Genomic DNA, 20086 nt, shown 5'->3' on the forward strand with positions numbered 1-20086 from the left:
AAAAGATTCCATACAAAAGCAACGAAATTGAGTTTCAAAACAGATGTTAGCTACCTTAGCGCAATACGTCATACTGACTAATAGCTCAATACCCAAGGTAGCTTCTTAAAATAAATAAAACACATAAAAACAAATAAAAACCCACACACCTTGCTGACTTCAGTTAAACTTAGTTCAAACATCAAGTTCGTAACCACAGCAAAACTAAGGTTATGAATATTGTTATAAGTGTTTAAAAACAACCTTGGTCATTCGAGTATCAGTTACAGAATGTATACTGGACTACAGCGAAGTATTGTTTTTTTATGTACGTGTGTATATATATATTTATTTTTTATTTTTTAAACTTGCGTGTCCCAAGTAACTATGATCTATACTGGTGGGACTGGAATGGACTAGAATTACTGAACCTTGGTTCAGTTTCTGTGTAACAGGAAGGTGGTAACTCCACACAGATGTCCGCAATAAAACTTCCTCAATTTCAGTTTACAAGCCAGACAAACACCTATGTTTTTGTTGTTGTTGCTTCCCTTCTCCATACAGCTGCTTAAGAACTGCTTTTCCCCGTTATTTTATTTGCTATTTTAAAGTTCACAGTAAGCTATACATTAATGCATGGTTGTATTTTAAAAAAAGTCTTTTTATACCAACTCAACCATACTGTCACCCATGTATGTATGACATAGTCCTAGTAGATGACTGACATTTACTGTTAGACACTGAAATAGAAAATCTTGGGCCATGCTTCAAATTCCTCCATTCAGCGAAATCTGTGCTTCTATATGGAGCATGGAAACATAAATTCCACAACAGAAAGATGTGCAGATAACATACCTACACAGCTCATATACAAGGAGGTTTTTGTTGTTGTTTCTTTTTTAAATCAAATATCTCAAAATGCAATATTGCAAGTGAAACTTGGTAGGCTTTCTTTGACTACAACTCTCACAAAAACTAACTACCAGCTCCCTGAATTTTGGATTAAGGGTAGCTAGTTTTGCTGAGCATCACCATCACTGACAGGCTATGCATAGAGGCTTAATTGGAAAACCTGAAAGGATCCCTTTTCTGTAGGTTCATAACAGAATTTGGATTCAAGGAAGGCAAAGTATAAATGTTATGCCTATTACTTGCTTACTTCTTGGAATGACTGTGTTTAAAACTCACAATGAATTTGTTTGCAACTAGCAACAGAAGAATATTGCTTAGAAACTAGAGTCAAGAATTAAAAGGAGACATTTAAATAAAGCTTGTTTTTTAAATATTTATATAGTTTCTCCTGTAAGTGTAGTTTTATCATTCAACACAGCCATTATACAGTTGTTAAAAATATCATTTCAGTAGAGTAAAAACAGACTCCTATGAAATCTCAGATATATTTATTGCAGACAATACAAATGCATTGAAGCCTGTCTGAGGCTGCCAAAGATAGAGCAACATAACGTCCCTCTATTTTTCCACAGGAAATGTTAATATGATGTTACATTATAGAGAGTAGTATTGATAGTAATTCTAAAAAGGAAAAAAAAAAAATGAACTCCTCAAAACATCAAAAACACATTTACTATGTCCCAAAGAGTAAAACAAAACTGTTTTACTGGCTCCAAACCTCCTTCTAATCTTTTAGGATATTACTAACAATGCAGGGGACATGAGAGGAGGAACAGAACTACACACAAAAAAACACTAACTATCACACTCATTTACTACAATTCTGTATGTCACCAATGCTATACAATTATTTTAAAAATTCTAAGAAACAATTGGTTTATGTTACATTGAATATTGAATTTAAAATACTAAAATCCATCAGAAACACATTACAGTGTGGCTTGTTTTAACTAAAGTAAAACTGGATTTCTGTGTCAGATGGAGTGACTCCACATGCATCTGCAGCAGCAGCACTGCTTTAAGGGGCTTCGTTTACTCTCGTGCACAGCCCACCTCATCTCCTCTAAGCAGCCTCACCATGAACTGGGTCAGAGAACCAATCAGTTGAAATAAATACCATACTAGAAAAAATACTTCGGTGTGCGGCTCATGGTGTAACTACACAAATAATTATGCCAGCACAACAGCTCTGAAACTCAAGAAACACTTTCTCAAAGTCTACAGAGTTTTGTTTTTTTTCCACTCCTCAAACCCGATGTGAACATAAGAACACCTTTAACCATATCATGCCCTGCTGTCTTCCCATGAGTTTTACTCACATCTCACGCACCATGACAAGGTCTCCCATCACCAACTCATAGGAAAAATTAAGACTAACCGTAGCAGGAAGAACTACAAAGTGGCTCCCAAAACAGATCAAGAACTATGGCAAACATAATGGCCATCTCTGTGTGTAATTGTGCCCCCCTGGATGGTAGCTGAACCCATATTGATCCATATTGTATTCAGCTGCGAGGTTACACTTGCAAGACTTCTTTTTTAATATGTATATATAATCAAACTACATTAAAAATAAAGGACATACTTCCCCAGTGGATTTATCCTGTTTATCTGTTCTATCTAGTCCAGAAACCCAAAATTACAGAACACCAAGAGAACAAACACGGAGTATGATTTCATAGGCAAGCAGCAATTTCTTCTACTTTGAATACAATTCCCTGCTATTATGACTTAACACGCAGCGCCGATCACTGAAGAAGTCATTTCGTGCGCTAGCTGAAATGTGATTACTGTACTACATACCAAGTAACCTACCAGAGCTCCAAGCAAATTAAAAGGAATTGCATAAACACAATCACAACACTGAGCAATAACCTAGAAAACCAATATACATCATTCAAGCACTCCAGGAAGGTAAGTCCCTGTATAAATAATTGAACTCTACATACAAGACAATAAGAAAATCCTACCCAAAAGTATGTCACTTCACTTGCTTGGTTTCAAGAGAAACTACACCCCATTTTAAAAGTCATTAGGTATGAGCTGTCCACCAGGATCTATGCTATAGGCTTTACTCTGCTGTATAGAGCCATTTTGTGAAGGAGCATATTAACAGGAGGAAGAAGGGTTGTGGGATCTCCACCCTTGGAGGTTCTCCAGACTTGGCTGAACAGTCACACCTGACCCAATCTAGCACTAGCCACGTTCTGCTCTGAGCAGAAGGTTGGATAGATGACCAATCTTCATTAAACACTATATTGGCTACATAGCAATTAAGACACAAACATTTGCATTTGTGAACTTCGAGAGGGGAAAAAAACCACAAACATGTCTAGATCACACGGCACATCCACATCTCTTTGCATCTTTCAGTCTACCTAACATTCCTAACAATCCTGAAGCTCCTATGCCAATTCAGTCAACCTTCACTGCTTAGAGAAGAAAGTTTTCATCTCACTTGAACTTGAATCACACAAGGGTTTTGTTTGTTTGTTTGGTGGTGGTGTTTTAAAAGACCCAGATGATTACCCCTTATTATACAATTACTGATCACCACATCTGGAAACAACGAACTCAACTATCACAAGATAGTTACTACTGGTTGACAATCTTAATTAGTGCCAAGTACTCTTATTTTAGTAACAAAACTGTCTTGACATGCAGCCACTATTCTTCAGTGTTGTACAGTATGTATCTGGTGACTATAAACTAAGAAATTAAGGCACAGCATTGACGAACTATAACTAAACTCAAAAGTCGAATTTGAAATGATGATTCAAAAGGAAGGTTCGGGTTGACATTCTTTCTGCATTATTGGAATGACATATACGAACAAATTATCTGTCTTCCAAATACCTTGGTATTGCTTACTTCTCCAACATCACATACATTCAATTAAAAACCTACAGGTGTGTGTGTGTAGTATCAGCTACAAGACAAATATTTCATTCTGGAAATGAATCTCTTGTATTTATTTTTTAATGACATAAAGCATCATTTTATCACACCACCATACTTCCCTTTTGTTGGAGCAGTTCTCACACACGGTCGGGAAGCAAAGACCTTTCCCTTTCAAGGCAAATGCACCAGCGTTAAGAATTTGTATCCCAAAATTCATACAGAAAACTTCTGGGGACACAGCTATAATAGCAGGCGTTAAGTTTCAGAAACTGATGACTAGAAGATCTGATTAGGAACAGCAAAGGTTTTTTTTTGTTTCTTTTGTTAAAAAGGCAGCTACAGAATAAGGATAGGTCCTGATACGACATGAGCAATTAATACTATTAAATAAGAACCAGGAAGTAGAAGTCAGCAGCTTTTGCAACAGAGATAGGCCTGGTCAACTTCCACAGGGGCCTATGGACTACGATCTGTGCTGGAAAAAGGAGCACAGCAGCAGCACAAAGTCTCCCAGAGATAGAATTTTACTCATGGTCATCTGCTGACTGCAAAAAACTGAAAAAAAAACATACAAAGTCAAAGGACAATAAACAGCAGAAGGAATAAAATGAACATGGGATTACCTTTTTCTTATTGTTGTTAAGATGGAAGGTTCAGAATGATGGGTGCTGCACAATATCTTAAAAATAAGAAAAACTGGAAGAGGCTCACAGAAGGGCTACAGGGATCACTAAAGGGAAAAAAGCTTCTGCCCCAGAAGACCCAGCAGATTAGGACTCCTCAATTTTCAGAGAAAAAGATAATTTGCAGAGAAGATCAATCTTGAGCAGCATGGACAAGCATCAACTGTTCATTGTCACTTCCAAAATAAGAACTGGGCACCACTGATTGAAGCTGATGGGAGCCAAGTTTAAAACAGAAAAAGGCGTTTCTTCATGCAGCGGATAGATGGCCAGAGTGAAATTCCTTGCCAAAGCACACAGCAGATGCTAAAAGCTTACATGGTCTCAAGGGGAGACAGCACGAGTCTTGGAGGACAGAGCTAGACAGAAACCATACCTGGCTCAGGATACTCCTGGAATGAAAGCGGCTGTAAGCCAGAGAGTACTCAGAGAGAGTATCACATATACTTGACTTGTTCTTTGTCCGTCCTACAAATTTAAATTTACTCATGACCACTACCAGCAACAAGATATTGTGTTGGACAGTACTTGGTCTGAAGCAGCATGGACACGTTTACAGAGATGCTGCTAATAAGCCATCTTATGAGAGCAAAGCTGGCAGGGCTCAGCAGTTGCTAGGTTTTAAAAACTGAACTTCTAATCAAGAACAGTAGATAAAGACTTCGGGAGAACAGTGTAGCTACTTCTAACTGCCTCCCGGCTGCTAGCATTCTCATTTCTTATCTCCAAGTCAACTATACAACATCTGATTTATTTCCTTCACATCATCATTATATTTATACCTTAGATGTATCACACAAAAGATACCTATATGAAACAACGCTAAAAAATTACCGTCTGATTCCGCAGGTCAGCCTTTCTGTGTCTGCCAAAAGCCAAATATTGGATCTGTAGGATCCACCGGAGAGGTAACAGCTAATAGGTTCTCTGAAATGCTGGGCAGGAACACGAGCTAACCAGCCTAATAGCTTTGAAAAAATATATTTTTTCTTTAACAGAAATATTGCCTATGATGCAAGTGATATACTAACCTCAATGAAAAGCAACTGGTCCTACCGAAGTGAAAATGAAGATTGCTTTATGAAGCAGAACAATGGGACAGAACCAGTTGCTACAGTGCTGCAGCCTGTGTATCTTCTTTTCATAATTTTTTTTTTTTTTGACTCATCAGTTTGATAAAGTAACTGCTTCCAAGAATTCACATCTTATTTATTTTTCTGCAGCTTGAAAAATAGACAAAGATTTTAGTTGGAAGTCAAGAACTGAACCACATCCTGTACAACAAAGTAACACGTGCATCTATTTCTTTTACACAAAGCGCATCTTGCAGTTGGACTAAATCAAAACAAAGTACACACATACCTACTCACATACGGTAGATGGGACGGGGATATTTTAATCAACAGCGGGCAAGTAACTGAACGGCTACTATTCTAAGCTCTCGTAACTTCATATCACAGCTGCAGGTAAGGGCAATACAGATCAAATACCTTTACCTGTAGAGATAAGTATACGATAGTTGTTCCAGATACTTATGAATTAAAGGCATCACGTAAAAGCAAACTTAAAACCTTGCAAATCTCTCTCATATAAACAGTTTTACAAAGTTAAAGAAAAAAATATAAGCAGATCCTGGCAAAGTAACAAGCACCAGAATCTCCCGTATTTCAAATAAATTCCATACAAACAAACTTGTTCTGTGAGCACAAAAAAGTGCCTAATGTCTTCCTGTGGGGAATAAAGACTTCTTCATGTAAGCTTATTTACATTAAATTTATCCATTCCAAAAGCCAGCAATCTTCACTTTACTGCAACTCCCTCAACAACTGGATAAGTTAGCTATTACCTTGGTTTAGAAAGCATTTTAAATCCTCCCCCTTCAGTTTCACAGAGCAAGCATCTGAAGACATTCTGAAAGGGCAAAACTTGGCAGAGGGCAGGGGCTACGCTCCTCCTGCAAGAGGACTGTGGAGTGGAGGAATCAATTACAGTTCACACGCAACCTCCGAGTTGCTCACCATCACAGCATAAACAGGATTCAAATTGTAGCCCTGAGCAAAAGCCACACAAATAGCTGCGCCAGAAGAAAAAAGCTCCCCTCCTGCCTACCCCCATTCCAAAGCAACCTTAAAACCAGAAGTTGGACAATGGGCACCACAACTTTTAAATTGAATTAAGAACCATTTTTCCTGGAGACATTACCATGCACAACTGACATTCAACTCATCAGGAAAACAATGAATTGTCCAAATTCCTCCACAAATGTCTATAACACAAAGCTGATAGTGTTAGGACCCACCTAACTGTGAATAAAAAATGGGCACAGATTTGAGTTGCAAAATATTTTTTGAGGAATATAGTTAAAACTTCCTTTGACCTTGTTAATAAGGATACTTTAAAATGTTAATTCTTAACTAAATGGTTATGGTTATTTATACTAAAGGTTCTTCCTTATGCCTAGCCAATGACTAAATTATCAGGATATTGTGAAATACCGATAGATTTTTTTCCAGTTATTAGTCATTATGGTGAAAAAAATATGGCAAAAACAAAAAAACAAAACCCCACAAGCATACAGATTATAACAGTTCTCTTAACACTACAAATCTGAACGTTCCTATCCTCTGTTACCTAGTAATTACTTGGTCCCAATATCATACTTCTGCTTTAGAACAGCTTCAGAGAATGATTCCTGTACGGAAAAACCTGAAAGACCAGCTATGAAAGAAAGGGAACACTTATTTCAGTCCAAATGTTAAACTGACTGGCTAGAAGAGTGTAAGTGTCACATAAAGATGGAAATTAAGCACATACGTGTTTAGGGAAAGAAGTAGGAAAATGAAACATGGCTCTACACTGATGATAATGCGATTATGTCAACAGCAGCCTAAGAAAAAGCTCTCAAAACCCACCCATTCACAAACCAGAATACAGGCAGTTTTAGCTTAGTCAGGCTCATGCCTACAAAGCACTGCAGCCAGGGAATGTGCCACCAACTGCACTCACTAAGACTAGGAGTGTTTAAAACTTTTTACTGTTAAACAGGCGTAATTCATCCTGACCTAACGGCAAGCAGAGACGTCAAGGAACAGCTCTGCTCCAATTAACGCACAGTATTTCTTTATTTCTAGAAAGACATTTTTGTTATATATACAAAAATGGCCTATAAAGTCAGGCGTAGAAGGTGCTTCTAAGACTACCAGCTAGGACAATGAAGATTCACGTTCGATACACAGCTACCGTTGCATGTCTTTATTACAAAAAGATTTTTAAACTCCGGCTAGAGAACAAGAAGTCCACGCACCGTCCTTTGTAAACAAGGGAAACGCATGCAATCTGCGCTGTACCACTCCGTCCTGTTACATTTTGTTTCAAAAAATAAGATTTCCACTATAAAGTTTTTAGCATTATTAGTAGCCCTCATGCTAAGAAAACTTTTATTGGGACAGTGATTCTTTAATTTCACCTTTTCTTTGTAACAACCTTTTATACTTCAGATTACACTTTTGCAAATATTTCCTTGTAAATATTTTCCTTGTAAATATTTCCTATCCTTATTTAATGCAAAGCTGTTCAGTCTGATAAAGATTTTTTCAATAATAAAGTATTAAAGAACACCATTGAATTGTGTGTACCAGGTATTTAAAGTCTTCCAACTATACCATCAACACAGTAAACGTGGAAAGGAATTTCTTTTACTCTCTCTTAGCATTCTAAAGAGACCATGTACATTTTAGATGAAAAGTAACTGCAGAGGATCTGCCAACCAGTGTTCTGAAAAAGTGACATGAAAATAGAAGGAATTTTTTTGAGATCCTATGACAAAATATACCTGGAATTAAAGCTTACTTAGTGAGTTGTGCTTCTTTCCTTTACCCAAAGAATTCCGTTTTGCATATACAACCCGTGCTTGTTTGCTTTCAGATAATGTACTGCTACGTCACAGACGGCTAATTTTACAACATATCCGGAAAATACAAAAAGTTTACTTAACATTTCAGTTACAACAGGTAATTAGAAAGGGAAAGGCATCCTTAAAGCAATAACTATTTGAATAAACTCATGTAGCGCAGACAGACTACCGACAAAGCTCTCCATAAATCAGAACCCTTTGGAGATAAACTAGCAATAGTAAATGACCTTTACTTGACTTACCTATAAAACAGTTCAGCAGGAAAAAAAAAAAAAAAAAAAAACAACTGGCTTCCCAACCTCAGTGTGATAATCAATAACTAAACTTACTGCTAACACCAATCTAAGTTAACAAACCGCATGCCAGAGTCTCAACAAAAGGGATCTGGTCTTTCACTATGACACAGCAAAGTCTCATTAGTGAAATTAAAGCAAAGTCCACGACTGTTTTCAGGACAGCTTTGTTTCCTTAGCAACTGCCATGACTGACACGCAGCACACTGGTAAAGGTCTTACTTTACAAGGCAGCTTTATATTATTAGTTTGACTTAACCAGCAATTTAGAAAACCTAGCTATACTTGCCTGAAACACCGCCTGAAGTAACTTTGTTAAAACCAGATTAAACACCAGCTGAGCGAATCTCAGAAAAGAAACTCCAAGAAGCACTTCAGGAGGCCGTGAAATGGGGGCACAGTCTGGTTATGCCTTCTGAAAACTCCTGTTCTCCAAACAAAACTCCAGAATTAATTAACAAACATATATATACACACACACACATATCTGTATATATACATATGTATAAGGTACAGTTTTCATAAAAAAGACAAACTCCCCCCGTGCTCTAGATATATTTTATCTGGTAAATTTCCAAATATCCCCTTACACAAAAATGAAGTTTAGCAAGCTGTTCGTGTGACTATGTCCTGCCATTACACGGCATTTATCTGCTAACATTCCAGCACAGCCTCCTCCCAAGAACGTTTCACATTGTGAAAACTCCTCGGACGTCAAGTTTCCCCTGCAGACAGTCCTGTCCTTCTTCCATGACAACTAGATGCTATCCTTTAGCATACAGCAGGTTGGGAGACCTTTGAAAAGCGGTGGAGTCTCCCTGACACTTTTTGGAGACCTCCAAAAGCCGCCTGGACGTGGTCCTGGGCAGCCTGCTCCAGGTGCCCCTGCTTGAGCAGGGGTGGGACCAGATGGACCCAGAGGTCCCTTCCCACTATTTTGTGATGCTGTGATCCCAGCCACATCCTAGGGACACCCGCCAGAGGACTGCTGCTACTCATAGAAGATTCACGTAAATTTCCTGCATTCAACCAAGGGAAAATTTCTCTAGGAGTTACTGAAGAAATTGAGTCATTTAAATATTAGGGGGGTTACATAATCATGCACAGCTTGCTTGGAAGGAAAAAACTTAAAAGAGGGAACAACTCTTATATAAAATAGCGAAAGACTGAGTTCTACCATTAAGGAGTTTTACTGTGTAAGTATGTTTGGACTGTACAAACAAATGCAAATACACTGCAATCTACAAAAACGTTAGGAAACAAAATTAATAGAACTGAGCAGCTATCAGTTTCAAAAGGTTAAACTAAATCGAATTACATCATCTGAATTTGTTCCCAGCTGTGAAGATAAACACATGCAGTGGTCTGGCCACATATAAAAAGAGGAGAAACATCTCTGATTTGGCTGACATCTCTATATAGTCATTTACCTCATTTTTTTGTTTTTTTTTCCTTTGGTTGGCTGGCAGAGGGAGGATACGTCTAGTCTTAATCAAGAGTCTGACCAAAGTTGCTTGCAGTTAATACCAGAGTAGTTTTAACAGTTAATCTTGTATTTCAACCTTGAGTAAAACACCTTGATCTCCTGGGAATCACGCAGTAATTGCTGATGTCTGATATAGGAAAATGTTTTTTTGGGAGCAAACTAGGACCAAGTACTCTCCTTTCATTTTACATGTGATCCAATTCAGGTCCCACAGTTAAATATTTCAGCATGCCCAGTGCGCTAACAAGTTACTTTCTCTGAAGTCTACTGTAAAGATGGGCAAACTGAGTGAAAAACCCACTTTGCTTGCTCTGTGCTAGCTTTTAAAAACATGCAGTTGTTGTGCCACAAGTGCAGAGGAAAGTGGAGGCTTTGCATATGAAATTTTCAACCTACTGATTTTCTTCATTTGCAGAAGAGGAGAGATAAGGAAGCAAGAGATGAATCTTATAAAAAGGTCTGATATTTGCCACATACTACTCAGAGTTCAATTGCACTTACTCATTAGAGTAATGAGTTTAATACATTTTTGTAAAAACTGGTGGGGTAGTGTCTGTCTCAGATTTACGGGAGCTTTCAAATTAATATCATTTTATTTTACTGCTTTCTACTGAGTGAGAATTTCCATATTGTGGCTGACAGGTTACAGGTTACACTATGCTACAAACCAAATGACTACTAAAAAAACTCCTATAATTCTTTGTCATCTTCAACACTCAGAAGAAAGGGTAAAGGATAAGAGAGTCCAGAAGATACTCATCTTGATTTATATCAAATTCTTGTTTGTCTTTAGAAGAGGTCAAGACCTGAGCAAACAGAAGTGGTTCCATAGTGGCGTAATTGCTTCCATGGAGCTCAATGCTACTACTTTTAAACAAATACAACCTGACAAAAACTTTAATAAGTGGAATAGCAGAAGCATACTTTATAAATATAGAATTCTGATTAACCCTGTATCAGAAGCGTCTTATTACTGATCAGAGAGACTCTAAGATTTCTCATTATGTAAGACTAGTTAGCAAAGAATTTAGTCACAATTGTAGCAGTCGCCACATTACAGTTTTCAGACCCCAGTAAGATAAACTCATCTCAAATTAGATGTAGGAGATAGGTATGCATGGCTATAAAACAGTATTATATATTTGAAGTACACAAACGAAAAGTTTTCTCAACAGATAAATAGGTAGTAATTCTGACCAACTCCATAACGGAAATTGAAAGGTTTAACTTTTATGTTTGATACTTGAAACAAACACATTTTTCCACCTTAATGAAAATAGTGTTAACACAATCTTAATTTCCCAAGTATGCTACTGCTTTCTCTCTCCAGTGCATGTATTCGGATCCAATTTAGATTTTTAAGAACTATATTCATCATCTTCTACAGTTGGCCCATGCTCCCCTACAGCACTAGCAGCTCGCAGTGGAGGTTTGATCCAATGATTTTCAGAATTCATGGAAAAGTTCCAGTAGGCACTGAATCAGACACTATAAAGCACAAAGATCATTTTTAAGAGATATATTGAGAGGCAAAACCTGTGGGAGGAAGAAAGGTGCAGATCAACAGCCAATTAAAAAAAACCATCCTCAAAGAATTTAATTATCTTAAAACTAACTACAGATTCTGTATTTGTCCCTGGTTTCATTTTTTCTGAGAATAATTAATATAAACACGCTCATAAATAAAAGGAAAATATGTTAATGAAAACCACAGGGTACATATTTTGTTTACCAAAAAATCACATCAGCTTAATAAAACTGTTTTTGGAAGAGAGTCCTATAAAATTATCTTGTACGGCAGTATACCGAATGCAAAGATATTATCAGTACCTCTGCAATTTTTCTTAGGCAAAACAAAATCAAACACAGGAGAAGCACCGTGTGCCATTTCTTTCACCTATGCCCACCCAGTGAGCTGGCTGCACGTTCTCTGAATTGAGAGAACTGGAGGTGTGCTTTCATCCTCCTTCCAGCTCAGGCTCAGTACTAACACAAATAAAGCAGGCTTGCCCATCTTCTTCTTCCACCCTTTTAAAGATATGGAAATCTTTAGTACAAGTGCACGGTCAAACTAGTTTCTTTCATTGTTCTTTCACAAAAGAAACTTCAGGTTTCTTCAAGTAAGAGGCAGAAGGAAAGATATACGCTCTAGTACTTGGTCTTCCAAGACCAAAAATCTTAAATTGCCAAAAAACATACCACAGCGTGTTCTACTTCAAAAGCATTTTAGCTAATATTTCTCTTCTCTAGCTACGTTCTGAAACTGACGGTGCCCATTTTCCACTGCACAAATCTCACGGAATTTTTTATATCAGCGATCTCATGAATACTTTCATAAAGTCAGAAATCACCAATATAAACATGAAATGAGTTTGACATATTACAAATAGAATTCAGCAAACAGAAAAAAACCTTCAATTTCTTTTTAGTGTAAGTATGAAAAAGTAGTCAAGCCTGCCAAAAGCGGTGGTTGCAGTTTTGGTTTCCAACAGTACACCTCTTTTAATGCCAAACTTGCCTAAGCTATAGAACCACAAACACAAGAGCTCCCATAACTAATGATTCCAAATATGCAATTCCCCAGTAAATTTAGGTATTCAACAAAATATACAACTGCGGCAGCAATTTTTCCAACAAACACTTTCTGCCCTGGAAGGTTAGAAGGGTGGGAAGCAGAGGAGGAGGAAGGGAGCAAATGATATTGCTGAAGCAGTTGGTTCCAGACAGGGGCAAAAATAGAGACGTGAAAGAAATTTAAAACAGCACTGCTGGTTATTTTTCATGTATGACATAATACTCTTGTACACACAGAGTCCCATGAGTTAAAGAAAAAAAACATAGCTCCCTGTTATCTTAAAACTGTTTGGTATCTTAAAACCATTCAGCTTCACTCCATACAGCCATGCCTCTGTGTAGAGTAAGAAAGAAATGTGTAACAACGATCTATTTTTAAGGTTTCTGCCAGATGGGTAAACACCTCAAACACGCCCACAGATACTAATGAAAACCACCTTGGCCTCCTTCAGGAAGTCATTCAACACTTCACAGAAAAAATAGGAAGTTGTTGATAAACTGCTTGCAAGAACTACTTCCTGTAGGAAAAGTAATTACAAGACTTGTTTGCTGGACAATCAGTTAACTTTTCCCCACACTACAAAATGTGAAGTATTGCACGACCTCTGTAAGGATTAAAAGCCTAACGCTGAGTTAAAATGGCACAAGAACAATCCCAAAATCGAACTGAGCCCGTACGCATTTCAGCTTCGGGGAACTGTCGCCTGCTCCTCCCGCGGCATATTTTCTTTTGCCTAGAGAGTGATCCACTATCTTTCTCCATAGTTCACTGAAATGTCAACCAGCAGCTGGCTGACAGGAAGTGGTTAAAAAGCAATGCAGTTGACATCGCCACAGAAACCAAGCAAGTCTCTTTGACTGCATGCTTAAGAACGGGCTAAAGCCTACCGCACAACAATGCCGGGATGACTCAGCTATGACCACTTAGGAACCAGGCAAGTCTCGACTAATAAGTTCTATTTAAGTAGCAGTTTCAGTAAAAAATAGAATTAGTTTTACCAGCTGGATAGCAAGCATGTTTGAACTCACCGGCCAAAATCATCTGCATTTTCATTAACAGAAAATTACACTCGAGAGTCCTGCTCATAACAGCAAGATGAATGCTAATGAGTGGAAATCATACGTTGGCCATTCATGCATAAAGGGGACTGTTTATCTAGATGACAGACTGATTTACCAGAATAATTCTGGATCACTCGACACTACCACTCTCACCCTCTTTCAATAGGCACTGATAGGTGTGTGCCGTCTATCTGGCCTCTATACACATAAACACACGCATTTATTAGGCCAGACAGGTATCTCCCCCCTATCCTTACTACTTTTTAATTTATCTCTTTGCACAAACCACTGTACGTGTGGTGCTTTACCTTTTGCTTAGTGGAAGCGACTAAAATCCTTACGGTATTAAGTACGAAACTCACTTTTAAATTATTCGGTTTGCAATGTAGCGTATTATGATAACTATAACCATAAGGCTTACTGACATCTGGAAAAAATCTAATACTGTTACCTATTCTGCAAAGATCTTTCTAGAGCCTGATTACCAGACCGTTCATGGAGTGGCTACAGAACAAATGGAAACAAAGAGCAATGCAGCCAATCCAACAAAAAAGCTGAATACTTGGAAGAGAGACCAAAAATCAGCATAGAAGGAACCATATTAAATTTATTTAGCATCAGGAATCTCAGTCCTCATGCTCTGAGCAAAAACGTAAGGTATAACTAGACAAGACATGATTTTAACAAGTTTGCACGTATGAAATTGAACTTATCACTCAACAACGAAAAAAGCTTCTGAAATACAAACTTGCTACTTAAAATTAATTCTCAAAAATACTTTGGATTTCTTAAACATACAAAGAAAACATTTTGCTAGTACTTAAAAATATTGGGTGTTTTTTTTTCTTACAGATCTTCACGAACTCCAATGAAGGTGGGGGATCTCACCTGTAGATAGCATTAAACAATCTTTTAAGAACCAGAAACGTACTTCAAAAGTGTGAACAGAGCCTTCGGAACTGTCCTCATTAGCCTCTCCATACCACGGCATCACCCAAGGAAAGCCAAAAGAAAACAGCCCATTAAGCTGTTTAAAATCTCCCAAGGTCAGCGTGTGACCCAGCAGAGAGAGGTTCAGAAAGTACAGCCTTTATTTTTATTCCTAACAACCTGGTTTGTTTCCACTCCTTTCCCCTTCAAGACACATCCTTCACAGCTAGCAGCTCTTTCAATCATTTACTTTGGATGTCTGCTCGAGAACAAACGATCTTGCACATGCAGATGAGTTTGCCAGACTTGTGTGTACTTTCCAGTCTCAGGCTCTTTATTGTTCTTGCTGAAACCTGACCCTTTGAAATGGATACCAGAACACCAAGAAAGGACAAGAAACTTGCAGGAAAAAAGGAAAAGATATTTTTTTTTTGTGATAATAATGAAGCTGCACAAAAGCTTTCCAAGATCAAAACTTTCACTCTGATTTCACCTGAATAAGCATAATTTAAAAATCAACTTTTTGTGTAAAGACACTGTATCTCTTATGTTGGTCTACTTTCTGTAAAAACGACAGCATTAACAAAAGCATTTGTAAGAGTAAAACTTAAAAAGCAAGTATCTATTTTTCAGGTTTCATAAGTTGTTCTTTAAGAGCTTTCACTAACACAGTCAAAACAAGAAAGTTTGCTTTTCATTTCAAAACTCAGTCTGTGCTTTCTTCAAGGCCCAATGAGCTACCGATCTCAAATGGCATAAACTCGCATTGTTCCAAGAAATTCTACTTGTGCCCACTGAAGTTCACACATTCTAGAATATGCTGATCTGTTAAAATGCACCAAAGAAAATACCACATCTTCGACATCTTTAGGTAATGCTCATTTTTGTTTTCCTAACACAAAATGATAGCTTTCAAAAGTAACATTCAGGCTCAAGTAATTTCAGACAGCTTCTGTAACCTATTTTTGGTTTTAAAAAGTGACACTAATTTCTCTGTATGAAAGCACCACCACTATAGGAACAAGAACGTTTTAAGAAGTTCTGAGATATCCACTCTTACTGCAGACTACGTAAATTAGCTTTAAAAGCTACAAGCTCAAATACTTCAATCAAATGGAGGTATTAATGACAATGTTGGTTTTTAGCAAGAAAGGTAGGAATACAGACGTTTTACTTGGCAGAAACAAGTTTTACATAAATAACATACTGTGCTGCCCCTCCCCTCTCCCGGCCCTGAAAATGACACACAATGGGTTATTTAGAGCCTTCCAGTCAAATAAAAAGTTCAAAATATAGTCAAAATATTTGAGGGCCAATTATGCGTCATGGTGGGCACGCTTGCAGAAAGAAGGACAAGCTCCTGCTGTTTCAGAAATGGCAAAAAAGAAAACGCTCCCTGATGGACTAGCTGTCAGATGGCTGGCATATGTAACCCCTCCTCAGTTACAGAAAAGGTGATACTAATTTCACTGGGTGAAAAAGCCACAGCAGTAGGAACAAGAAACAATGTTAGAAGTTCTGCAATTTCCCTTTCACTGCAGGGAAGGCAGATGACTTAAGAGTTACAGACCCAAGTACTACAATCAAACACATATTAACTTCCTCATGAGTAGAGTAGGCAGCAACGTTTTGACTCTGTACTTACACAATTGTACTTATTGACAAACCAAGAGGTCCTGATACAGTCTCACTATAATAGTCTAAAGTTAATCTGTGTTTTAAATCTGTATCATAAAAATAGGTAAAGTGTATTTTGACCTGAATGAGAACTCCGGCAAGATCCAGCAGCTCCAAAGGTCATGATGTTTAAAAATCACAACATGCTTTTCACTGATTTTTTAGTATACAATATAACGGACAACATTCTTCAGCTGAGATTTAGATAGGATAAATATTCACAGAGCAACATACAATTTTCAGAAACAGTAGTGGTGATGTGGGAGAAATTCCTCAATGGCAGGATCTCCTCTCCTACTATACATAAGGAGTGTGTTTTTAAAATATGTATTTTAAACACAGTGAACTTTACTAAAATTCCAAGACCTTGGAGAAAAAAAAAAAAAAAAGAAAATACAGCTAACTGAAAACAAGTTTTACTTACTTAAGGAAGTATCTCTGTCCAGATGGCGTCTTTGCCATCTCCCAACCTGGTGGCAAAGGTACATCATCAGGGATCTCAAAGGAAGACTGGCGGAGATGTTGAGAAGACGGAGCTCCAGGTCCAGTCACTACTCCAGAGGGTGTAAGCGTCCCTGGAGAAACGGCTCCCAGCTGCAGCGATGCTGGCGAAGAATGAGCTCGGACATGCTGAGGGGTCAGGGCTCCTGCTGTCCCTGCATCAGTGCTGGCCTGTCAGGAGCAAACGTATTCCCAGTCAGATTTTTGTCCTTTAGCAGAAATACATCTGTTAAAAGACATTTCACATTAAGTGAATCTTTCAGAAGAAATTCCAGTTAGTCATTTCCAATGCTCTGCTCATTTTGCAGTTGTTGCTGTTGAATAGTCTTGAACTGGGCTGGTTAATTGGCATAAGTCCTTGTAAAAGTCAGTATTAACTATAAATAACTCCTTTCAGTTTTATTTTGAAAACTAAAGTTCTTAATCCTTGGTGCGGGCTTAAGAAGAAACCACGTCTCCAGTCAGCAGACCACACACAGCACGCTGCATGGTTCATTGCTGGACTGCACCCACCCATTCCTATCGCACCCCCATCCTACTTTCCCACTCTCCTTTTGAAACGGGGGTGCAGGGTGCAAGGACACCCCGCACACACCCTCCACAGGGCTTTAGGGGATTGCACAAAGAGAAAAGCAACGCAGGCAGGCCCACTGACTGCAGCGAGCTCCGAGAGAGGAAGACTCCTGAACTCAACAACAACAAAAAGGTATACAGGACTGAATAGAGAATTCCCTAACCCTTGCACAAACTGTACTTTAAGGGTATCGGGAGCTTACAAAGAGCCTGCCTGAGCTTTATCTAAAGCAAGCTTCCGTGCACGGTGTAACCGGTCAGTCAGAAGTGACTCACAAAACCCTTCACGCGAGCCACCAGTCTGAGGTGACCACAGCTCCTCTGCCAGTAGTAAACACACGTCCACCATGAAAGAGAAAAAGCATCTCTAAAAACTGGATTAAAATGCTAGCTTTTCTATACGTTGACAGATTAATTAGTTCTGTAGATACACCAGAACAACATGGCCACCTACAATAAGATGCACGGATCAGCCCTTGCCACACCTCCCTACGCAAAGGATTGCACCATACACGAGGCCCCATTTATAACTTGTACGGAGGCTTTCTGCTCCAGCTGTGCATGAGCACACTCCAAGCTTCACACGGTGCACTGGAACCGAACTGCCTTACTTTGGGTTATAAACACAACACACAAGTTGCAATTCAACTGAATTTGGGGTGCTTTAGTTCTTGAGAGTTACAGAAACGTGAAGTCCTCTCCTGTTCAACTATATTGTTAGGGCTCAAATGAACGAAAAAGGGAAAATGAAAGCGGTCTTTTAAAATAAGACGGCCAACAATGAAGCAAATGATTCTCTGGCTTCAGCTGAATTTCAGGTTTATATTTTAGGAAATGCTGACAGAGATGAGGGACAACGGCCCAGCTGAGGAGCAGGCGTTACAGACGTGGGGTAACGTACCCAGGCGAGACAACACCAAGCTTACAATCACAAGCTGGGTGAACGTCCCGCAAGTTCAATGCGTTTCGAAGGCCATTTAGCTGCAGTTACTGCACTGAACACGACACAGCAGCCGTTGAGCGTGGGCCAGTTCATGTCCGTGCACAAGCACACCGCGACGGAGCTCGCACAAGAGGGAGAGAACTCGGCGCAGAAACTTTCCGATCCCGTCCCGAAGCCCGGCGATGTCAGCCTGCAACTCAGGAGCAAGGGAAAAAACTACAGAGGCAACTCGGCCCCACCCCTCTCTATTTTCTTTTCGGCCTCACAACAGAAAGGCCGGGCTGATTTTCGAGTGCTTGGAAAATGAATCAACCCCTAGGCGAGCCGTAAAACCCCCAACCCCAAACCCGGGCAGGATCACGGAGGGGCTGGCCGACCCCATGGAAGGGCAGCCTCCCTCCTGCTGCCCCCCCGGGGCCAAGAGGCGACCAGAAACCCTATTTATTCCCCAGCTGGACCGCCGAGCCCGGCCCTCGGTGACCCCCTGGCGGTGGGCACGGGCCGTGTCCCCCCCCACACACACACACATTTCGGGCGGCGCCGTGCCCCCGGCCCCGGCCCTGCTCGCACCGGGGGAGGGAGGGCTCAGCCCTCAGCCTGCCCAGGCGGCGAAATGGTGGAAGCGCCGCTCCATCCATATTGTTTGGGAGAGGCGGGGGGGGGGGGGGGGGGGAGCGGAAAAAAAAAGTTTGGCACGGCCTCCCACAGACGGGGCCGAGCACGGCGGGGCCGTGGCAAGTTTGAGGACACCCTCCAAACTTCCCCTCAGGAGGAGGAGGAGGAATGGGGGAGGAAGGAAAGCAGCCAGCACCCCGAGGTCCCGCACCGGCCCCTTCCCCGCACCCCGGGGTGGGCAGCACCGGGACCCCCCCCGGGCCCCCCCCCTCACCTGCCGGGAGTGGGCTTTGGGCTCGGGCGGCTTGAAGAAGGAGTCGGGCAGCTTCCTCAGCCGCATGGGCAGCGTGTGCGGCACGTTGGCCCCCTTGGGGTTCATGACGGCGTTGAAGAGCGCCTCCAGGTCGGTCTCCGAGTCGCCCCGCACATGGACGATCTGGTGGCCCGCCGGCGGGGGACCCCCCCCGGGGGGCTGAGCCCCGCCGCCCGGGGTCCCCCCCGCCGCCGCCACCACCACGGCTCCGGGGGGCTGCGGAGGAGCCTGCTGCGAGGCCGGGGGCTGCGCCGCCGCCGGCGGCTGCTGCTGCTGGGGCTGTTGCGCTGAGGGCTGCCCGGGATCCATGGCTCCGACGGGACACCCCGGCGCTGCACGGCGCGGGGCTTGGGCGGCTCACAGCCCGGCTCGGCGGCCCCGCATGCCCCGCGGCTCGGTCCTGCTGGCTCCGGGGGCTTCGTTAAGCCCTGAGCGGGGAAAGCCGGGCGGCCCGACGGTTCTGCTCTGCCCCCCTGGCCCCAGCCCGGCCCAGCCCGGCCGGCGCCTCCGTCCCGGCGGCGGAAGCGAAGTGGCGGCGGACGCCAAACAAAAGTTCGCAGTTACGCCCGCCCGAAGCGCTTTCGGCGCCCGGCTCCGCCCCTCCTGAGCCCGCCCGCACCGGATCCCACACGGGCAGCGGCCCGCCTGCCTGCGCCCGCCCGCACCGCCGGACAGCAAGAGGGGTTTGGGGGGGTGAAAAAAGGGAGGTTCGCCGCCCGGACCCCCCTCAG

The 20086-nt window shown here is 41.1% G+C and overlaps 1 protein-coding gene across 8 annotated transcripts in view; it reads right to left on the reverse strand.

Moving 5' to 3' along the window:
* Positions 1-19933, reverse strand: part of YAP1 (Yes1 associated transcriptional regulator) — an 88094-nt gene extending 68161 nt beyond the window's left edge. For 2 of the 8 annotated variants that reach the window (XM_040544169.1, XM_040544170.1), the window contains exons 1-2: positions 19317-19932; positions 16835-17082 (exon numbers count right to left, since the gene is read on the reverse strand). In XM_040544169.1, the coding sequence (XP_040400103.1) occupies positions 16835-17082; positions 19317-19664 (596 nt within the window). In that variant the 5' untranslated portion in view covers positions 19665-19932. Of the gene's footprint in view, positions 1-16834; positions 17083-19316 lie in introns of all 8 variants that reach the window. The other 6 variants (XM_040544165.1, XM_040544166.1, XM_040544168.1 and 3 more) reach the window with 5 other exon arrangements.
* Positions 19934-20086: the final 153 nt, after the last annotated feature.

The sequence above is a fragment of the Cygnus olor genome, chromosome 1 (assembly GCF_009769625.2).
Source record: "Cygnus olor isolate bCygOlo1 chromosome 1, bCygOlo1.pri.v2, whole genome shotgun sequence".
Classification (NCBI taxonomy): Eukaryota; Metazoa; Chordata; class Aves; order Anseriformes; family Anatidae; genus Cygnus; species Cygnus olor.